At 41.9% G+C, this 24,178-nt stretch overlaps 1 protein-coding gene across 1 annotated transcript in view; it reads right to left on the bottom strand.

Moving 5' to 3' along the window:
• The window catches only part of LTV1 (LTV1 ribosome biogenesis factor), a 57,283-nt gene that overhangs the window by 12,130 nt on the left and 20,975 nt on the right, over positions 1–24,178 (bottom strand). Inside the window, exons 3-4 of the mRNA XM_075862663.1 lie at positions 13,635–13,823; positions 5,175–5,259 (exon numbers count right to left, since the gene is read on the bottom strand). Of these exons, the coding sequence (XP_075718778.1) occupies positions 5,175–5,259; positions 13,635–13,823 (274 nt within the window). The remainder of the gene's footprint in view (positions 1–5,174; positions 5,260–13,634; positions 13,824–24,178) is intronic.

Genomic DNA, 24,178 nt, shown 5'->3' with positions numbered 1-24,178 from the left:
CAGAAGCTGTCAAACCAACCTGATTTGTTATTATGAAGAGATGTGCATTAGCCTATACAGAGGGGCCGCTGTGGATATAGTGTTTTTGGACTTTGCAAAGACATTTGACACTGTCCCTCAGACGTCTAATGGGTAAATTAAGGACTATAGGTTTAGAAAGTAGTTTGTAATTGGATTGAGAATTGGCTCAAGGACCGTATCCAGAGAGTTGTGGTAAAGGATTCCTACTCTGAATGGTCCACGGTTATAAGTGGTGTACCACAGGGTTCAGTGCTCAGACCACTATTATTCAACTTATTTATTAATGATATAGAGGATAGGAGTAATAGCACTATTTCTATTTTGGCAGATGACACCAAGCTATGTAGTAATGTTCAGTCAATGGAAGATGTTCGTGAATTGCAAGCAGATTTTAAAAAAACTGAATGTTTGGGGGTCCACTTGGCAAATTAAATTTAAATGTAGATAAATGTAAAGTTATGCACCTGGGTACGCACAACCTGCATGCATCGTATGTCCTAGAGGGAGCTACACTGGGGGAGTCACTTGTTGAGAAGGATCTGGGTGTACTTGTAAATCATAAACTAAATAACAGCATGCAATGTCAAATGAGCTGCTTCAAGGGCCAGCAAGATATTGTCGTGTATTAAAAGAGGCATGGACTTGCGGGACAGGGATGTAATATTACCACTTTACAAAGCATTAGTGAGGCCTCATCTAGAATATGCAGTTCAGTTCTGGGCTCTAGTTCATAGAAAGGATGCCCTGGAGTTAGAAAAAAAACAAAGAAGAGCATCAAAGCTAATAAGGAAAAAAAAACACACGGCGCCACATAGTGCAATTATCCAATGGTCATGGGAAACAACAAAGGTAAGGCGATGTGCACTCACCTGGACGAGTTATGCTGACCAGGCACAACGCTGTTGAACAGTATAGAGAGATCTCCAGCAACCACGATACTGAGAGGATCCGTGAGTAGAAGACACACCCAGGGTGTGTACAGCCAGGTGCGAGGTGTAGTTGCTGCCAAGGTCCAAAACCGGTGAACGTGAATTCACCGTTGGTGATAAGATAGGAGATAGGAAAAAAAGAGGACCAATAAAGGCGCTGCTAAACCAATGTAGGTATTTATTGAAATGTAGATGATAGGCTACGCGTTTCGACGCAGAAATTGCGTCTTCATCAAGCCATGAACACATAAAAGAAACATCATATATATATATACAAGTAGGTAATAAAATATCAACCAATCACAGAAAGGAGAGAGGGAGGGGACACTGGGAACTCCTACAAAGAGAAACGGACGAAATCCCGCTAAAAAGACAACCAAATTTGATAAATACAATATATATAAATTTGATAAAAGAGACATATATGATCAATTTAAAATATGGGACAATTGTGTAAAAAGACAACAGATACTACTAAACAGTCCATTTCAGTTGGTGTTTGGAGTGTGAGCCGTATTAAAAACACAATATCGTTGAAATCATGCAATCAAAACGTACTGATCTAGTAATCTAAGGGTAAAATAGGGAATATAGATAATAATGCATCCACTGTTTATTCTTATCCATTTGGGCAATTCCGGAGAATTAGGAAAAATTGCTCCAATTCAATTGATTTTAAAAAGGAATGTTCGATTTTAAGTAAAAGATTCAGAGAGAAGCACTTTCCGACTAGCCTAATTGAAGGAGCACAACTTAAAGCGACAAAAATGACTCAAGCAGAGTGTGTAAAAGTAGCGGAAATAGATAAAGCTGATCATTTTGATTACAAATACAATTTTATTACAACTTTCAATGCTGGGAGTAAATCTATCAGGTCAATCCTTGGCAAACATTGGCATATCCTCTGTAACGATCCAGTCCTAAAGGGGTTACTTCCCCCTTCACCTAAGGTTACATTCAGAAGATCAAAAACCCTTAAAAATCTATTAGCCCCAAGTAAATTGCACAAAAAGGGCATTCCTCCTATTTTTTCGGCACTTCAACCACCATTATTAGGCTCATTTCGTTGCGGGCAACCTAGGTGTATGTGCTGTTCCAGCATCACACACAAGATGCTCTTTTATCAAATTTATATATATTGTATTTATCAAATTTGGTTGTCTTTTTAGCGGGATTTCGTCCGTTTCTCTTTGTAGGAGTTCCCAGTGTCCCCTCCCTCTCTCCTTTCTGTGATTGGTTGATATTTTATTACCTACTTGTATATATATATGATGTTTCTTTTATGTGTTCATGGCCTGATGAAGACGCAATTTCTGCGTCGAAACGCGTAGCCCATCATCTACATTTCAATAAATACCTACATTGGTTTAGCAGCGCCTTTATTGGTCCTTTTTTTCCTATCTCCTATCTTAAAGCTAATAAGGGGCATGGAGAATCTAAGTTATGAGGAAAGATTAAAAGAACTAAACCTATTTAGCCTTGAAAAAAAGACTACTAAGGGGGGACATGATTAACTTATATAAATATATTAATGGCACATACAAAAAATATGGTGAAATCCTGTTCCATGTAAAACCCCCTCAAAAAACAAGGGGGCACTTCCCCAGTCTGGAAAAAAAAAAAAAGGTTCAACCTACAGAGGTGACAATCCTTCTTTACTGTGAGAACGGTAAATTTATGAAATAGTCTACTGCGGGAGCTGGTCACAGCAGGGACAGTAGATGGCTTTAAGAAAGGCTTAGATAATTTCCTAGAACAAAAAAAATTAGCTCCTATGTGTAGAAACTTTTTACTTCCCCTTTCCCATCCCTTGGTTGAACTTGATGGACATGTGTCTTTTTTCAACCGTACAAACTATGTAACTATGTAACTATGTATGTAACTATGTAATAGTCGTTCCGGAGAAAGACTCAGATAGAGTGTCTAAGGCTACACACAGGAATGAGATTTGCTGGGAAGGAGACAGGCAAGATTTGGACTGGTTGATAATCCAACCAAACCGACTCAGGGTGTACAGAGTGATCTGGAGCGCAGTCCTGTTGTCCTCCGTGGAGGGGAACTTGATCAAAATGTTGTCCAGGTACAGGGTGACCGAAACCCCCCTGGTCCAAAGGAGCGCCAGCACAACCAAAATAACCACAGGAAGCGATGGGGAGTCTGGCAAATGGGAACATGCAGACACGGATCCTTTATGTCCACTGAGGATAGAAACTCCCCCTGTTCCATGGAAGCGATGACAGATATAAGGGATTCCATATGAAAATAACAGACCCTGACAAGTGTGTTCAGACACTTGAGGTCCAGGATGGGCCGACGAGCCGTCCTTTTTCGGTACGACAAAGGTTGGAGTAGAACCCCCGAAACCTTTGGGTCAGAGTTACCGGAATAATGACCACTTGAGGAAGCAGAGAGAAGATTGCTTGAAAAAAGGTGGCCGTCCTGGAGGGGGGACTGTGGAACAGCAGACGGGAAGAAACCCCCTTAAAGGAAGGCTGGTAAATTTCGATTTTGTATCACTTCCTGAACCCAGGCGTCAGAAACATTTGAAAGCCAGACATCCTTGAAGTGCAGAAGACTGCTCCCCACTAACTGAAATCGAGTAGTGGCGCGCATTCAGGCGGAGTTGGACTTACAACTCCAGTCTTTACGGTTTGAGGTTGGGGTCGTCAGGAGGGGCGAGACTTAAAAGGATGGTTTGGTCTTCTAAATTTGGTGAGACGGCGGATTGGAGAACCCACGAAAGGACCGAAAATGAGAACCCACCCTTTTAACCGGAGCAGTCAGCCTGACCCTGTATTAAGGGAGGTGGGTGCTCTTATCATTCGTAGTCTCGGAGAGAAGTTTCATCCAAACTGGTTCCAAGGAGATGGGAGCCTGAAAAAAGGAGGCAGTCAGGAACCGATTGGAAGCCGTATCAGCAGATAACGCTTTAAGCCAGGTTGTCCTGCAGATAGCAATGGAAGAGGCCGAGGCCCAAGCTACCAAACGGGCAGCGTCAAAGGTAGCCTCGCATAGGTACTTAGATGCATTGGCGATAAGATGAGAGATCCACCAATTCCTCCAGAGGACGACACGAGAGCAGGCAATGACAGAGTTTGTGGGCCCACTCCATGTTAGCTCTGCTGACCCAGATTGAGGCAAAAATTGGGCATAGGGCGTAGTCTGAGGGCTCAAAGGCAGTTTTGGCAAAGATTCAACACAGTGATCCAGTATATTTGAAGGAAGCGGAGTCCGCCATAGGTAAAATAGAAGCTTTCGCCAGACGAGAAACAGGAGGGTCCACTGAGACCTACCAACTTGGAAGGGTTCCCTTCTTGAAAGGGATAGAAGACAAGCAGTCGGCTAAAATGAGAAAACTTCTTGTCCAGGTGTCTCCATTCCTTGAAAACCTACACAAGCGGCCTTCCGCCATTCTACAAGCGCCATTTTGCAGGACCCAGCATACTACAGTGCCTGAGGAAGGTCAAGGATATGACCGAAACGTTGCACTGATATTGGCTAAACAATTAAAATGACCTTTTGATCATTACCCCTACTGGTGTGCATAGTACCTTCTTTCATCATATAGTGTTGGCCCCTACGCATGCACCCACACGAAAACCTAGTGCGGTCTGAACACTTTTAAATCCACTCCTTGAAACAATACCTTCAAGTTCAGAATGAGCTAACACTCTTGTCCCAATTGCCTTCATAAGCAGGTTCAACAACAACAACCTTGTAATATGACACTGCGTCAGCCGAAAAAAAAAATAATAATTTTGCTACGTTTTATTCAAGAAAGATTCAGAAGAAAACAGACTTAACGAAAACTTTGGGGGTCTACTTTTATAAATGAAGTCATTATGGGATGTTTGTAATTTTTCAGGTGTGTTAGGGCCCCCAGAAAACTATATGCTACTATAAAATCAGCTGCGAAATTGGTGGACCCAAAAGGCCAAAGGAAGCGTCTTTTTTTGCCAGACCCTGGTACATGCCCGTCCACTTTGTCAGTATACATAATTTGTATTTTTTATCTGAAGCATTAAAACAAAGCCCTGTCTTTTAAAAATAATGTAAAATTGTAAGATATACTTCATTAACATGCAAATATATACTCATTTAAAGTAGGGCATTGCAAATCGTGACATTTTCTCTGGTCATTTAGCTGTAAAATATCCTGGTCTTTAACGAAAGTAACAAGATGCAATACCTTTCAACTGAAGAGAATATTGGGAAAGGACATACCTTGCGAAGCGGCTTTATTTAATAACCCAACATCCTCCTCAAATTCTGATGCAAAGACAGAAGATGGCAAGTTTATGAAAGGGCCCTAAAGAAAAATATACAAGAGTAAATGTCGTACTATGCCAGTACACCTGGCACATGAATTCTATGAAAATCAAAGTACACCATGCACAAGTACAAAAGAAATCAGATACTGAAGCATACCTACCGTTTCAGATAACTTTTCAAAATAGGCTCTCATATGTGTGTACATGAGGAATAACATTATTTCTGGCTATTATAGGACGTGTATTCTGAATTTTTTAGCAGTACACCCCTCTGCAGGCTGTCTCTAAAATTCTCCGTTTTATCTGGACTAGTAGGTAAAGCCTAACTTCTATCATGTCTTCTATACACAGCACACAGAGAAGAGGTGAATCCTGCTCTCCTACGTATCTTGATCACAAGCTAGACCAGCATGTAGGACATCATACAGTAGTGCAGTGTATAATCTAATTGATTATAATTACTGTGTTCCCCGGCTGGGAACAGGTTAACAGAATCTATAATCAATGATGCGCTGCATGCACTAACATCCCTCTCTGCCCGTCACCACCTCAGCCGTTCTCTGACATTGAAGGAGAGAGCTGTGTAAATTCCAGCAGGGCCAGGCAGATAGCGCAGAGCGGGCACTCTGGGGAGAGATTACATGGACCCAGTGCAGTATCGGCCAAACCATGGAGGGTTAAATAAATGACAAACTGGTGACAGAGCCTCTTTAATAAGTGCCCTATCTCCTACCTCCTATGTGCTGTAATATAGATAACGTTTTTTTGTTTGGCTGGCTGGAGGCAATGTCTTGTCATTCTCCCGAAACCCCGGTGAAGTTACTGTGGGAGTAAGTACTGCTGTGAGTACTGCTGGACATAAATGAAGAGAAGTGTATAACGCGGATTGGTCAGCGTCATACACTTATTTTTACAATGCCCACTTGGTCAAAGATGGGAAAAAAAAAAAAAGACTAGTTGGGCATTTAGAACAAATTCGCATAAAACTAAAAATTGTCATAACTCAAAAATAAAAGTTGTAAAAAAAAAAAAAAAACTTATCTACATTACAGTGCCTATGAGATAGGATATAGAGAGACAGGAGACTTATAAACTGGTGATAGGACCTCTTTAAGGCCCGATTCACACGACCGTGATTGGACCGTGAAAAACGGTCCATGTGAAAGCCGGATTTCTGCGTTCTCAGGACGCAGAAACAGTTGGTTCCAATGGTAGAGCTGGGTCCGTTATGTTCCAACTATCATTCACAATGGAACGCCAGCCACTCACGGCTCAGCGCAGACAGGCGTGATTATGTCATTGCCTTGCGCCTCTCTGCGCCGAGCCTCACAGACCTGAGGAGCAGAGGGATCTCCTCCACTCGTCGTTGGAACGAGGTTAGGCGAGTATATATTTTTTATTTTACACTATTGGGGCTGTGGGTGGGGGCAGCTATGGGGGCATTGTACTGTGTGAGGGGCACTGTGGGGCATTGAACTGTGTGGGGAGCAGTGTCAGGAGGTATATTATATATACACAGTAGTGACATAGGCTCAGGTAGACAGGGACCCAGTTTAGCATTTTTGCTTAAATCGGGGTGCTTCCCCTGCCTAGGCTGTGATAACTGTTGGCTGATGACTAAGGGTGACACACTTGTGCACCCCTCCAACAAACAGATCGACAAAAATCAAACATTACCTCGCATGTAGATCGGATTTTGATGTGCCCATGCAATAAGCTATACGTAGGTGAGACCACCACTGAATGCAGAATTAGATTTAGTATTATTAGAAGACCCATGATTATTAAAGAAACTGGGCTTCCAATTCCCCAACATTTCATTGAGATGGGCTACAGTGCGAGTAAGATTTTCTATTATTGACCATATCCCACCACCCAAGAGGGGAGGGGATAGAGAAAAACGATTGAAGACACTAAATTAGAGTGGATTAACAGGCTTGGTACCCTAAAATTTAGGGGACTGAATAGTGACTTCAGTCTAAACCATTTAGTCTGATACTTGCCCATTGATTAATGCCCATAAGATTCTTATCATTGATCCTAAGTAGTAGGATGTATATGTGCTTCTTTTATAACCCTATTTTATTTTATACCCATATTCTCTAGATTGGGACACTATGCCATAGACTGAGCACTCACTATGAATGGGATGCACAGATATAACTATTGTCTAGTGATATAACTATTGTCCTCATCTCTATTGTCCCTAGTGTTTTTTGTTTTGTATTCATTAAATGTTTTTTTGGACTATATCACTTTGTATAGTTCTTTTGATATAGCCCCTACTGAGCGCCATGCTAGCAGTTCACTGGATAATTGTTATTTGTGTCCTTTACTGATAGTTGTCATAGATGTCGCCACAGGCGACTATATACGTAACATTAACTATGTCCGTATCAAGAGGTTGTGGATTGATTATTCTTACCCCCCCCCCCCCCACCATTTAAGCCCACCTACTTGCTCCCCCGGCACAAGATATGTAATGCGAGACATGATGTGGTACGCTCTTGGGTTAAGCGAACACACCTAGACCCCGTCATATACTGGCTGTTTTTGGTGTGCAGGCACCTGGACGTGGGGGACGGACATGCTATTGGAGACATGGCACCCACCCATTGAGAGGTTCCTATTCTCCTCTTGGGCACACGCAGTAATGTGGCTGGTGGCCGATACAGGCATCCTGTTCTAACCCTAGGAGCGTATTCTGGATTTTACTAGTTTGATACACTGGTCCAGGATTTATTTATGAAATGGTTTGCTTTTTTTACACCCCTTAGTACCGTAGTTCTCCAATATGTTCGTTTCACCCTGTGGTTATTGTTAATATACACTAGTGTGGACACTTGATCGGACATAACTGATATTGCTACCCTTTTATTTCGTTTTATTTTAGTTTTATTTGGTTTCTTTCACTTTACCCAGTTTGCCCTTACAGCATTTGGCCCCCAGGGTCTGTGTTGACTGACTGCACGTCAGGACAGTCAGTTACAGGATGTAGTCATCCTGGGCCTTTTTCCAAGCACTGGTAGCTTTATGCATCATTATGTTTCACATAGTGATTGGTCACATCATGGTCCCGCACATGTGCAGTGAGTTTGTTGACAAACGTTGCGGGACCTGATAAACACACCATGATGAGTGAGTGCCAGCGTTCTGATCTAATTATGCTATGCACCTGCACCGATTATAGAGCAACACTGTTTTACATGTTAAAACACTGATTGTTTCACTGATCTGGTAACTAGATGCGATATTAACATGTTTATTGTATAACACTGCAAAATTGTACACTGTACACATGAATGATAATATTGTTTAATTGGCACCCTGATGTGGGCGTGTATATATACTTGTATCTGAGCACTGTCACATTGCTTGAGAATGGCCCCAAGGAGGAGCTAAAACGTAGGTCGTCTGCATCGCTGCTGAATAAACCGCAGTAGTGACTTTACCTGGAGTGCTGCATCCTTTTTTCTTTGTATTATTAATTCAATGGCATAGCATGGAAATAGGGGGTTTGGCATGCAAAAGGGGTGTGGCCTAAATCATCGTTCATTAATCGTCATCAAGGTTACATCTTCAATTAATCGTGATTTTGATTTAGGTCATAATCGCCCAGCCCTACAAATAAGGTAAAAATGCTCACTGCACGCCTTGATAAATGCCATGAGGAGGGTAGTTTTCAAACATGGGGTCACTTCTCGTTTTACTGTACTGGTAACTCAGGGCAATGCCATATGGCGCCCAAACACCAATCCTGCTCCAAAAGCCAGATGGCGCTCCTACCCTTTTGAGCCCTGCCGTGTGCCCAAATAGAAGTTTACGGCCACATATAGGATATTGCTGTACTCGAGAAAAAAACAAAAACACACACAATTTGTTGTTATGCAATTTCTCCTATGACCTCTTCTGAAAATGATTTTTTTTTTACCTAAAACTAGATATGTTTTGGAAAAAGTTTAAATTTTCTATTTTCACGGTCCAATTTTAATAAAATCTATGAAAACCTGTGGAGTCAAAATGCTCACTACACTCCTAAATAATTCCGTGAAGGTGTGTAATTTCCAAAATATGGTATTTTTTAAATAGTTTCTTATGTTTTGGCACCTCTAGGCCTCCGCAAACCTATAATGGCACCTGGAAGACATCCTAAATAAAAAAAGAAGCAGCAAAATCTGCAAGGTGCGCCTTAAATTTTCGAGGCTTGTGTTTTAGTTGAAGAGGCTCTGTCCCCACATTATAAGTGCATAATCTGATCGGCGCGGTAATGTAGATAACAGCAGTGGTTTTTATTTTGAAAAACGATCATTTTTGAGCAAGTTATGAGCAATTTTAGATTTATGCTAATTAGTTTCTTAATGACCAACTGGGCGTGTTTTTACTTTTGACCAACTGGGCGTTGTACAGAGGAGTGTCTGATCTTTGGCCGAGCGACATCCGGCGCCATTTTCTTGTGGACCGGAAGCCGTGGCCGGACAGTAAGATGACTACTTCTGGTCGCGGCTTCTGGACATGTCATTAGAAGCAAGCACTAGGAGCAGACGGACCGCAGTCAGCGGCGGCGGCTGGAGCAGGTAAGTTATGTTTGTGTATGTTCGTGTTTTAGTGTGTGATTACCACTGTATGTAAGCCTACTACACTGTGTATTCGCTCAAAAAAATTGCGGCACACAGTGTAGGAGGTTTGAACATTCAATCCCCTCCTTTCTCCTGGCACTAGCCAGGATAAAGGAGGGGGGGGGATTGTTTGAGGACGCTAGAGCGAGTGTGTCTTTTCAAATTTTGCAGAATAAAGCAATGTGGTTGCTTTACCACATGCCAATGCTGCAATTTTGGGAATTGCTCCCTCTAGTGACCAGCACAGGGAAATGTTATAAATTAGAATCTAATTTATAATATTTCCTGACTTGTGAAAAAATTAGAACAATGTCTAATCATGTATAAAAATAACTAAAAAAAAAGAAATTTTTTTTTTCTAGCGACGCATTCCCTTTAAGAAACTAATTAGCATAAATCTAAAATTGCTCATAACTTGCTTAAAAATGATAGTTTTTCAAAATAAAAACCACTGCTGTGATCTACATTACAGCGCCGATCAGATTATGTAGGAGATAGGGCACTCATAATCTGGTGACAGAGCCTCTTAACTTGCGCACTAGGGCTACATATGGGATATTTCTAAAAATTGCAGAATCAGGGAAATATGGAGTTGCGCTCCTTTGTTAACACTTGCTGTGTTTCAGAAATAAATGGATTTACCCCTTCCGGCTCCTTGACGTACTATTAGGTCATGGTAAATGCATCGTTCGCGCTCCATGACCTAATACTACATCACGGGAGGATCGCAGCTCCTTCAGCGGGAAACGATTGTTCAATAGCGATCATGGCTTCTTAGAGGTTAAACCACCATAGACGGCCCACTACATGATAGCGGGCGGCGATGGCTGCTGTGGCAAACGGAGGCCTAATAATGGCCTCCGCCTATGCCATCTACGGAAGCCTAGTGGGTCCCGACAAAGTCAGGATCCACTATGCTTGCGGTCAGCGAGTAGCTGACAGCTCTAATACACTGCACTACGGATGTAGTGAAGTGTTAGAATTGTGATCAGGGCCTCCTGCCCTCAAGACCCCTAGTGGGACAAAGTAAAAAAAAGTTGTGTAAAAATTAAAAAAAATTACGTTTTAAAAGTAATAAAAAAAGTAAAAATCCACCTTTTTCCCTCATCAGTCCTTTGTTTATTTTTATTAAGAATAAACAAACTATACATAATTAGTATTGCCGCGTCCGTAACGGCCTGAACTACAAAAGTAATTTGTTATGTATCCCGCGCGGTGAACGCCATAAAAGAAAATAATAAACCATGCCAGAATCACAATTTTTTGGTCACTTCACCACCCAAAAAATTGAATAAAAAGGTCAAAAAGTCACATGTACCTAAAAACGGTACTGATCGAAACTACAGTTCGTTACGCAAAAAAGTCCTCGCACGGCTTTCTTGATGGAAAAAAAAAAAAAAAAGTTATGGCTTTTGGAATAAGGCAACACAAAAAGTAAATGATTTTTTATAAAAAGTATTTGATTGTGCAAACGCCATAAGACATTAAAAAAAACAAAACTATTAACATATGGTATGGCCGTAATCTTATCGCCCCGCAAAATAAAGTGAATGTCATTTATAACGCACCACGCCTCTTAAAAATAGAATAAAAACTGTTCAAAAAGTCGCATGCACCCCATGAAAACTACAATGAATTCCTCAAGGGGTCTAGTTTCCAAAATGGGGTCACTTTTAAGAGGTTCCCCCTGTACTGGTACCTCAGAAGCTCTGCAAATATGACATGGCGCTCAGAGACCAATCCAGCAAAATCTACGTGCCAAATAACGGTCCTGCCTTTCTGAGCCCTGCCATTTGTCCAACCAGAAGTTTATGACCACATATGGGGTATTGCTGTAATCGGGAGAAATTGCTTTAAAAATTTTGGGGTGCTTTTTAGCCTTTATTACTTGTCAAAATTAAAAATTCATACCTTTTATCTCAAAAATTAGATTTTCAATTGCACAGCCTAAATCCACAAAATGCAGCAAAAAACCTGTGGCATCTAAATGCCCACTATACCTCTCGATAAGTTCCTTGAGGGGTGTAGTTTGCCAAATAGGGTCACTTTTGGGGGGGTTTCCACTGTTTTGGCACCACAAGACCTCTTCGAATCGGCCATGGTGCCTAATAAAAACGAGGCCTCAAAATCCACTAGGTGCTCCTTTGCTTCGGAGGCCTGTGGCTTCAGTCCATTACCGCACTAGGGCCACATGTGGGATATTTCTCAAAACTGAAGAATCTGGGCAATAAGTATTGAGTTGTGTTTCTCTGGTAAAACCTTACAGAAAAAAATGGAAAACAAAAACAAAACCACCCAAAAGATTGAGGAGTCAAGTTTTTTTTCCTATTCTACCCCACAATTTTTTTTTTACTAGTTTCCCACTACATTATACAGTACAATAAATGGTACTGTGAAAATCTACAACACTCGTCCCGCAAAAAACAGGCCCTCATACGGCAACATTATTGGAAATATAAAAAAAAGTTACGGCTTTTGGAAGGTGGTGGTAAAAAACGAAAGTGAAAATCAGAAAAATAGCTGCGGCTGAATGGGTTAAAAAATTGGTGTAGTAACGTCTACCTTAGGCCTTATTCACACGAGCGTGTTTCATGTCCGTGATACGTGCGTGAAAATGACACGCGTCGCATGGACCTATGTTAGTTAATTGGGCCGTTCAGACAGTCCGTGATTTTCACGCAGCTTATGTCCGCTGCGTAAAACTCACGACATGTCCTATACATCACACGCAGCACACGGAAGCATTTCCGTGTGCCGCGCGTGTTTCTCGCAGCAGTAAATAAGGAAATGAAGGAAAAAATAAAAGCACTTCCTTCATTTCTTGTTCTAAACATCAAAACCGCATGTCATAAGGCTGGCATATACGTGAAAATCACGCAGCCATGCACAATTCACTGATGACACACGGAACTGCAAAGCGCTGCGTTTTATGCATGCGCAAAACGAACATGCCCGTATGAATAAGGCCTTACTAGCAGAGAAATGCTATTATTTTTTTTTTAAATTTGATTAAATTTGGTGTTTTTCACCAATAAACACAATTTATCAACCAAAACTTGCCACTAACAAAATACAATGTGTTAAGAAAAAACAGGTTTCAGAATCGCTAGGATAAGTAAAAGCGCAACATAGTTATTCCCATATAAGGTGACACGTCATATTTGAAAAAAAGGGCTGTCAGATAAAAAAAAAAAATTACAAAAAGTGTTTCTTTATTTTTAGTCTTCAATTTCTTATTTGTGTTATGTTAATTTATTTTTTGTGCCACTAGTTGAACTTGAATTTAGATTTTTAATTTTTAACTAATAAAATGGAATATCTGTATATGCCAATGCTTTACTGCCTGTGCGCGTACTGAAGGTATGCCCTAACTGGAATCACTGATGGACAACCCTCAGGCCCTCAATTATGCCTGGGCTTTCAGTTTAAAACATTCGTGGCGATTGCATTGCTGGGGCTGAACCAAAGAGTTACCTCCCTTTGTTGATACTACTTAGATGCTGCAATCAATATTGTTTGTAACATCTAAGGAGTTAAATGGCGGGAAATGGAGCCATTACAGTCGTGATCCCGGCCATTACTGTGAGGTTGCAGCAGTCTCTGATGTGTCGTGCGATCTTCCGGACATAACTAACTTTAACTAGTACTGGCTCCTCATACCCGTACGTCTAAACATTATTATGTGGCTGTAAGAGTGTGTGACTTGCTTCCTGCAGGAAGCCTCGCTGAATTTATACAAAGTAGCATCTCTCTAAATCTGCAAATTTAGAGCATAAAAATTGAGTCTTTGAAGATACCTGGACACATTCCGCTTCTTCCTCAACTTTCGCATCCTCAGTCATCTTAATCCGGCTTGGTATGTGGTGCATTTCCGAAGACACAAGTTCAGCAGTTTCTGTATCTTTAAGGTGCTGCAAATAGTTATAGTCATCATCAAAGAAGACCCCAAAATTCCTCTGCTGCGCTTTCCTCTTTTCCGTCTCTACCTGGTAGGAATATAGACAAAACGACATTAGCTATAAATATAGTAGTTTACTTAGGAGTCTGCATTTTTACAAACTTAGGCCTCATGCACACAACCGTAGCCATGTGCACGGCCGTGATTTTCGGGTCGGCTGGCAGCGGACTGTCAGCCGCAAGCCGTCCTCAAATCGCGGGCTATGCACATGGCCGCGGCCATTATTTTCAATGAGCCCGGACCGCAGAAGACGGCCGTAATAAGACATGTCCGTTCTTTCTACGGTGCGGGCTCCCGGGCCATGCACAGACCGTAAAAACTACGGTCGTGTGCATGGCCCCATAGAAATGAATGGGGCCGCAATTCTCCCATGGATTTTCGGGGGAATTGCGGCCGCAAAAGCACGTTCGTGTGCATCGGGCCTTAGGGTCAGTTCACACAGTTTGACACAAACCGCGCCAAAAAACTGCCGAAAATGCCTCCCATTGATTTCAAAGGGGGGCGGAGGAGTTTTTTTCCCGCGAGCAGAAAGACCGTCTCGTGGGAAAAAGAAGCAACATGCCATATCTTTGGGCTTTTATGTCTCTAACCTCCCATTGACATCAATGGGAGGCAGAGAAAGCGTATTTCGCTGCGTTTTTTTCCCTCGGCGCTCAATGGCTGCGGGCGAAAAACGCTGCAAAGAAAAAAAAATACAAAAATTGGCGTGCAGGCAGAGCAAAATTTGACTCAAAATTCAAAACTGAATTTTGAGGCAGATTTTCTGCCTGCAAAAAACTCCATGTGAACCCAGCCTTACTCTCAATATTATAATGCCATTAAGATACATTGAATGATGAGGCTTCTCCAGGAACCAGTTAGAAAAACGGTAGCTTGAACTTGATCTCATCAGGGATAGAATCAGTTAAGTGGAAGCCAAATGCCAGATTACAAAATTAACCCATTACATGAGAAGCGGTGTTAAACATAGCATACGAAGCCCTAAGAATATAGGATACCGGGTTCATATGCACCGGGTGAACTTATATAATGCCAAGAATATATTTACAATAAGGCTTCACCTAGGTGGAGGCCACTTAACGCCAGCCTGTGCTGTAAACAGTGGAATGCTTGGCGTATTATTTGAGGGGGAGCATTTATTAGGTGAAATGGATTGATTATGTTTCCATTGGGAGCAATTTATCAACCTTTCGACGTACAAAACACACAAAAAGGACCCAAAATTCTCAATTTGCGGTGCCTGTTTTCGCCACCCTTGTCTCTATTGTGGAAAGGGGGGGGGGCTCGTGGAACTGGGGCATGGCCACCGCGGCCCAACAAAATTGTAAGATTGTAAGATTTCAGCAGCTGGGGCAGCTTTGCCGCAGGAGTCTTTCCTCTAAGTGCAGGGTTCCTTTTTAGAGGCATGACTGGTATGAAAGGGTTCAATTTATGAGAATGCTCAAATCCAGCATAGGTACAGTTAGTTTACAGCACGTAACACATCGAGTGGCTTGGTTGTTATGGAAACCTGGTCTAAAACTGAATGTATGTGAGCGAGGCTAAGAATGAAGGACATGTGAGCTTCTATTGGCTAATACGGGCCAAGCGATATGGAGGAAGTTCATTGATATGGAAGCCAGTTTGCTTTTGTGAATATGTAGTAAACGGTAGGTCCTAGAGAGCTGAAACCCGGAAGTGGGTTATTCTTCTTATGCGCCAAATTTGGTGCAGATTGGTTCATGTTAGCAGTTATGTTAAATACGGGCCAACGACTGGACCAATTACACCCCTGTTGGCATTATCCAACTCCCTTTCTCTGGTCTACTTTGGAGGATACAATAGACCCTCTATTTTCTTTTAAAAATGTACTTATTGCAACATAAGTCGGTGCTAATATACCAACATGGCCCTTGCAATCTATGACTGACTATACGTGTTTGGTCAAGCTATATTTGCAGAAACCAATGTGTTCACATTTGAATTGACCCAATTCCAATCATAATAATTGAATTTTTATACCACATTTCAACACAGCCGTGGCTAAATGCTGGAATGAACGTTTTTGCAGATTTTTTTGTGAATCTGGTAACTTCATATCATTTGAAAACCTAGTAAAATATTACAACCTGACACAAAGTCTCTTTTATAAATACCTCCAAATTAGACACCTAATACCAAACATGAAAATCCAACCTACATATTCTAAACTTACTTTATTTCATAAATTCTTACTCAATTGGCAAGGAGAATTAGGAATGTTTATCACGTGGTTATGAACTCTCTTAATACAGGCCAAATGGGATTAGGAATTAAGTTCTCCATTACATATGTGGTGGTCCTACCCTAGAATAACTAATTAATGGAAACAAATAATTACACTTATTTCAGAATTTGTTCCTAACAGATCTTCTGCTTTAGCCATTCTAGAGATCTCGAGGAAATTTCTCCTCCCTGTAAATTAATTATACATCATATTTTCATGGCTACCAGAATGGCCACTGCTCAATCTTGGAAGTCTCAGACGTTATTAGAAAGGTTAATAGCGAATGTTATCACAAAACTTCATTAATAAATGATCTTAAAAGGAACAGTGTCACCAAAAAATTTTTTTTTAATATCAGTTTGAGGTTAGTGTTTTATTAAAAACGTTTGTATTAATTTGTGTGTTTGTGTGTTACTTTTTTTTATTTTTACACTTTTTCTTCCCTATGGGGGCTGCCATTTTTTTTTCCATTTCTGTATGTGTCGATTAACGACACATACAGACATGGAATACGGCAGCTCCAGTCCATAGGAGTCAATGAACGGGACCCGTCCCATTGACTTTGCACTATGGCTCTGTCCTGCGCAGACGCAGGTCAGAGTCAGACAGAGCAGAGCAGCTGTTTGCAGGGAGAGAGCAGGCGCCATCTTGAAGACCAGCTGCACTGCAGGTAAGATGTGTGTCTCTGCATGTCCCACTCTCACAGACCCCCGCTCTCGTGACCCCCTCCCCCCCCCCCCCCCCCGATGATGGCGGTGGGTGGCTCTGACACCCGCCTCCCCCGTCGGGTCATCTCAGGACAGAAGGGGTGTCCGGATTGGAGACACAGCGCCGCACCTGTCCTCAGGTTGTGTCTGGTATTGCAGTTCACCTCCATTGAAGTGAATAGGACAGAGCTGTAATACCACACACGACCTGAGGACAGGTGCGGCGCCATGTTTTCCTGGACGACCCCTTTAAGACTTTTCCCGTGTGTGTGTGTGTGGCAGAGTGGAGTGTGCACGGGCGCCGCTGATACTTCATAGCCGCTTATCAGCTGTTTTGAAGAATCAGTGGCGAGAACACACACACACACGCACACACATCCCCCAAACACACAAAATCAAGTGTAATCAAGCGTTTTTTATGTTTTTTTTGCACGTAAAATGTGCAAAAAAAAAAAAAACATGTCAAATACACGGCGTGTGAATCGGTCAACTGAAAAGTCATTCACTTCACTTTCATCATTCTAAGGCTGGGTTCACACGACCTATTTTCAGGCATAAACGAGGCGTTTTACGCCTCGATTTACGCCTGAAGAGACGGCTCCAATACGTCGGCAAACATCTGCCCATTCATTTGAATGGGTTTGCCGACGTACTGTGCCGACGACCTGTAATTTTACGCGTCGCTGTCAAAAGACGGCGCGTAAAATAACAGCCTCGGCAAAGAAGTGCAGGACACTTCTTGGGACGTAATTTGAGCCGTTTTTCATTGAATTCAATGAAGAACAGCTCCAAATTACGGCCGTAATTGACGCCTCGCAAAACGCGAGTACGAGCAATTACGTCTGAAATGACGGAGCTGTTTTCTCCTGAAAACAGCTCCGTCATTTCAGACGTAAATGCAGTTAGCGTGTGCACATACCCGAGGGGTATGTTCACACACAATGTTTTCAGCTGAAAAATCGGAAGCACAACGCCTACAAGCATCCGCCCATTGGTTTCAATGGGAAATACGGCGTTCTGTTCCGACAGGGCGTTTTTTACGTGGTAGTTTTCCAAAAACGGCACGTAAATAGACACCCGACCAAAATTAAGTGCACATCACTTCTTGGGACGTTTTTGGAGCCGTTTTTCATTGACTTTATAGAAAAACAGCTCCAAAAACGGCCGTTAAAAAACGCGCGTTTGATTAAAAATTGGCTGAAAATCAGGATCGGTTTTCCCTTTGTTTAGTAAGCGTGTGAACATACACTTAGCCTTTTGGTGTGTCCTATAACTTCTTCCAGCTGCAGAATCACACCCAATATGGCTGCCAGACACTGCTTAGCAATTTGAAGACACCTTTACCTGGCTTGTGAGAGGGGGGGTGAGGTTCCCTCCCACATTTACAGTAGCTGTGAGTCAGGTTGCTTTGCCTTATTCACCTTGCTGTAATTCTGAGTAGTGCTCCCCCTGGTGGCCAACATAGGAAAACATGTCAAATTATTATTTAATTTTTAATACTTTCCACCATACGGAAAAAAAATAAAAAATACAGCAAAAAACGTAAAAAATATAATAGAAATAAGTAACGACACTTAAAAAAAAAAAGGTTTAATTTGCGACACATTCCCTTTAATGTACATCTACAGTCTTAAAAGGTGGAATGCTTGGATCCCATCAAAATAGTGTGTGATATTTTCCTCAACTTTCTAGCATCGGTTTTCGATACGTTAGGGCACGGACGGCTAATGGTTACTGTTTTAATTGTTACTTCAAGAGGCTCTGTCACCATCTTATAAGTGATAATTCACTGTATTTTAACGATATATATTGTGCTCCCACAAATATGAACAATTGGAAATTCACTGAAGTGATAAATGAGTAAAATATATAACTTTTATTTCATAGCTATCTAAAAACAGGGGTACAATCACCACTGTGTAAGCCCAACCATGTATTAAAACCGTATTAAACAAAATACTCCAAGTCCTAATTCGTTTGCGAACCCTTAATGACTGGGTATATAAACATAGATATCAAATTATGGAATCAGTGTTTGAACATTGATGTAGCAGTGGTTTAGACCCTCGTACACACAGGAGCCTGCGTTAACCGCACCTGAATCTCCAAATGTACAGATGCACAACAATGCCACTGCCCCCTACACACAATTCCCTCACTTCACCCGACCCTACGCGTTTCTATACTTATCAGGGGTCTGTCAGTCTGGCCAGGATGCCAGCGATATCTCTTCAGCAGCAGGTATTCTACTGCACAACACGGAAGCATGCACGCATAGATGTCAGCGGCATCTATGCGTGCATGCTTCCGTGTTGTGCAGTAGAATACCAGCTGCTGAAGAGATATCACTGGCATATCTCATGAAATAAAAGTTTTATATTTTACTCATTTATCACTTCAGTGAATTACCATCTTATAAGTGCCCTATTTCCTACATAAGCTGATCTGCGCTGTAATGTAGATAAGCGGTTTTTATTTTGAAAAGGGATAATTTTTGAAGAAGTTATAAACAATTTTACATTTAAGCTAATTAGTTTCTTAATGCCCATCTGGGCGTTTTTTAACTCTTGACCAAGTGGGCGTTGTAAAGAGAAAAGTGTATGACGCTGACCAAACAGCGTCATACACTTTTCTTCATTCCAGCCCAGCTTCTTTCACTGCACAGCGTGATCTCACGAGATTACGCTGTGCTGTCACATACACCCACATTAACTTTACCGAAGTGTCTTGAGAGTGAATAGACATTGTCTCCAGCCAGGATGCGATGTCTATTCACACACCCGACACTTCAGTAAAGTTAGTGTGGGAGTATGTGACAGCACAGTGTAAAATTGTTCATGCAGAGAGAAAGAGAAAATGATCCAGCGCTGATGTAGATTAAAAAGGGAAAAACGAGTCCCATGTTTATTTCAGGAAATTCTTAAAATCGAAAGGGAGACGCAGTCCCAAGGCAAAAAGGTAGGAGTAGTTGGGGTGAGTGCCCAAGCCTACGCTTGCCATGACTAAGAACGCAGACCGCATTCGAAACGTGCAGGCTTGGGCACTCACCCCAACTACTCCTACCTTTTTGCCTTGGGACTGCGTCTCCCTTTCGATTTTAAGAATTTCCTGAAATAAACATGGGACTCGTTTTTCCCTTTTAATCTACATCAGCGCTGGATCATTTTCTCTTTCTCTCTGCAATTACATGCCGCGGGCCGTCGCGGGGATCCGTTTGACGCTGCTTGAAGACGCAGACCGGTGAGCTGGAGGTTTCTCCTTGTTTTCCATAAAATTGTTCATAACTTGCTCAAAAATTATCGTTTTTCAAAATAAAAAAAGAAACACTTCTCTACATTACAGCGCCGATCAGATTATGTAGGGCACTTGTAATCTGATGACCGAGCCTCTTTAATGTCTTCTCTGAATATCAGAGTATTTTTGGACTTTGGTCCACTTTGTATTAAAAAAAAATAAAAAAGGCCCATCTAGAGGCTGCTAATGCCCGGTGAAGACCCGCTACCAGGCAGTTGAAATTACTGCTACTAGGGTCATCATTGCTCCTGCCTGCCCTATTTGCCGCTATCTGCCTGGTCGCTGTTGCTTCTGGTCCCTGCCTGGTCTGTGTAAACTGTGGTCTGCTGGTGCAGAGAGCTTTTTACTACAAGGGAAGCTCGGAGGTAGAGATATATGGTTGTTGGAGCCTGGATTAAACAGGGGAAACTCAGCTTACATGGACTCTGGAATCCGGGAGAAGAAATCAGCTGCTACATATGGGTGAGACCTTTCCACGCTTTAAATCAGTGTATTTAATCTCTGCGGTGAACAAAAAAAGCGTATGGATGTCCATGATCTAGACAGAGACTGAGTGAAGTTCCTATCTGGAAAAGAAGCTGTGAATGTAACCCATATTAAAAATTGAGAACTCCGCACTCCAAGGTATTATGCAATAAGTGATATTTTATTTCACATATAGCGAAAAGCAGTAATCCAATAATAGGTTTAACGTTTCGGTCCATACATTCAACCTTCTTCAGACACTACAAATTTAATATACACAAATCAAAAAAAGTAAGATCAAATATATACATTAAATATTAATCTCCCCTAGGCTTAGGTGGAGACAAATCGAAGTTCACATACTGGTATACAGAAGTTTATCTATAGCTAGATCTGTTTTGTTATGTATGGATCATTTTGAAGAAAACATAGTACAAAATGCGTTTATGGGAGAGGAAGACAGAGAGAGTAACTGTGATATAACATTGGTATAGAGCACACATTGAAATGGTTACTAGTAATGAAGCAATGAGAAGAAAAAAAAATGGAAATGTATATCCTACAATACAGTGTCAGTAATTACTGAAATGAGTAGAATGATCATACTAAACACCTGACTCTAAGATGACAAGCACAGTATTTTCATATAACCAGGAGGAAACTAATAACATACTGGCACAGGTAACACAGTCAAGCGAGTTTTTGCAAACTCCACCGTCCGAAATTCGCACACACGACTTGGAGAGGGAATCACGGAGATTGATTAATCTGTAACTATACTGCGCCACCCTAGCAGAATACCTCAGAGTGAAGCGCATACCGAGAGGCTTACGCATGTCCACTCTGCCCACTATTCAAGGAGGAACCTGAATTCTGCCAGCAATTCGAACAAATCCTAAATAAATGTTCTTTTGACCTCCTGACCTTAACCATCTCTCATTTACAAGAGAAAATCACAATTACAAAAAAAGAGAAGGTTGTCTCTGCAGAACAACAGCTACAGAGGATCTGAACGGCGGAAAAATACCAAGCCCTTAGAGAAAGGGTTACGACATCATTGGATAATCGCAAGGAGACCGCAGACAGCAAAAGGAAGAAATTCCTAAGAGATTCAGATGACTATTCAGAGAATAGAATCTATAAATGGCAAGACTCATTCACTAGTTTTTGTCACACCACCAGAAAACACTATACATCAACAGAAACCTCACCATCCGGTTCAGGCAGCGATGCACCATCCACGCGAGACCTTTTTTAGGAAAACGCCACCGATATAATCCAAGAAGTGGTCGAGGCGAGGTGGACAGGGCGCCCATCGGAGGACATATGAAGGTGGCTACCAGATCCGAGGTAGGTACGACGCGTTAGTGATTAATATTTTGTCTAAATCACTTTAGCCCTGCCCAAATGACTATTACAAAAAGGGCCGCCGTTCTGTCCATCATACCGGTTTGATGGTTTTCAACTGGACATGGACCTACAAAGGTTCTATAGGAACTTGAGACTTAAAGAGGCTCTGTCACCAGATTTTGCAACCCCTATCTGCTATTGCAGCAGATAGGCGCTGCAATGTAGATTACAGTAACGTTTTTATTTTTAAAAAACGAGCATTTTTGGCCAAGTTATGACCATTTTTGTATTTATGCAAATGAGGCTTGCAAAAGTACAACTGGGCGTGTTGAAAAGTAAAAGTACAACTGGGCGTGTATTATGTGCGTACATCGGGGCGTGTTTACTACTTTTACTAGCTGGGCGTTCTGACGAGAAGTATCATCCACTTCTCTTCAGAACGCCCAGCTTCTGGCAGTGCAGATCTGTGACGTCACTCACAGGTCCTGCATCGTGTCGGCACCAGAGGCTACAGTTGATTCTGCAGCAGCATCAGCATTTGCAGGTAAGTAGCTACATCGACTTACCTGCAAACGCCGATGCTGCTGCAGAATCATCTGTAGCCTCTGGTGCCGAGGTGTCCTCACTCGTCTGACACGATGCAGAACCTGTGAGTGACGACACAGCGTGATCTCTGGAGAACACGGCTGTGTCTGCACTGCCAGAAGCTGGGCGTTGTGAAGAGAAGTGGATGATACTTCCATACACAACGCCCAGCTAGTAAAAGTAGTAAACACGCCCCGATGTACGGACATAATACACGCCCAGTTGTACTTTTACTTTTCAACACGCCCACTTGTACTTTTGCAAGCCTCATTTGCATAAATACGAAAATGGTCATAACTTGGCTGAAAATGCTCGTTTTTTAAAAATAAAAACGTTACTGTAATCTACATTGCAGCGCCTATCTGCTGCAATAGCAGATAGGGGTTGCAAAATCTGGTGACAGAGCCTCTTTAAAGTCTATTTCGCAGACCCCAACCATCTGACCACGACACACCCTTCAACGCCCAACCTCTCACTTGTGGACCGGATATCATTGGGTCTCAAGAAGAGGAGTACTTGCACGCCCCCGAGGAATTCTCCAGCGGTTGAAACTTTTATCCATTTAGAGACACGTGATGTCGAGAGATACACTGGAGACATCAACAGAGGTCACCTTAGATGTCAGAGCAATTTAAATAGTTTAGACAGGAGAGCACTAAAACAATTGACGGATGATAGAAATATCATAATAAAACGAGCAGATAAGGGAGGAGCTTTGGTAGTGATGGATAGGAAGGATTATAATTTTGGAAGATGAGCGACAAATTAGGAGACTATAAAAGGTATACCGCAGATTACCCAATAACCCCACACAATTGGTCAGGGATTAAATCCGACGCACTCTCGAACATTATAAGGCCTTAAACACTTAACAGCTCAACCGTTGAGTATCTGACCAATGACCATCCCATTATTCCAGTCTATGTGCTACCCAAAGTCAATAAAAGGTTACCCAATCCCCCTGGACGCCCGATCGTGGCATCCACAGATTCCATTTTATCACCACTGTCCATACTACTAGAGAAAGCCCTCTCCCCTCTAGTTAAGAAAACAAAGTATTTTCTACTAGACACTACAGCTTTTTGAAACTTAATCAGGCAAACCAAAACAATCAAGCCCACAGACTTCTTGCTGACTCTAGACGTTACCAGTCTGTATACCTCGATAGAACACAGCAAAGGTATGGCAGCAGTACACACTATACTCACTAAGGCAGGACTAGATGCGAAGGTAGTTGACCTGTACATGGACCTACTAAAACTGGTTCTCAGAGAACTTTATTTTCCAAGATGAGTTTTTCCTACACAAATTGTTATATGTCGAGTTCCAAAGAAACATTCATATACCCCAATGAACTATTCAAAAAAACATGCCACAGCATGGAAACGTAACATAGACAACATTTTTTGCATTGGGGAGGGGGGGGGGGCCAGAGAAACTTTCGACACTTTCTGCCATTACCTGAACAACATCTGGCCTGAACTTCAATTCACTGCACACACAGATCCTGGTCAAGTTAGCTTTTTGGATACACTTGTTATTAAGGACGCACAAGGTCACTTGAGCACTGACCTTTATACTAAAGATACAATTTACTGCTATACTCTAGCTTTCATCCTGCCACTACCATAAAATCCCTACCCAGATCACAATACGACAGGGTGAAATAGGAGATAAGGTCAGACATCTTCAGACGGGCTAAGGTTTCCCGATTCACAAGTTCTTCTCCTGTGAGAG

The sequence above is a fragment of the Rhinoderma darwinii genome, chromosome 4, assembly GCF_050947455.1.
Source record: "Rhinoderma darwinii isolate aRhiDar2 chromosome 4, aRhiDar2.hap1, whole genome shotgun sequence".
NCBI classification, from domain to species: Eukaryota; Metazoa; Chordata; class Amphibia; order Anura; family Rhinodermatidae; genus Rhinoderma; species Rhinoderma darwinii.
Note: the sequence above shows the minus strand (reverse complement) of the source record. Positions and strands in the feature narration are given on the sequence as shown.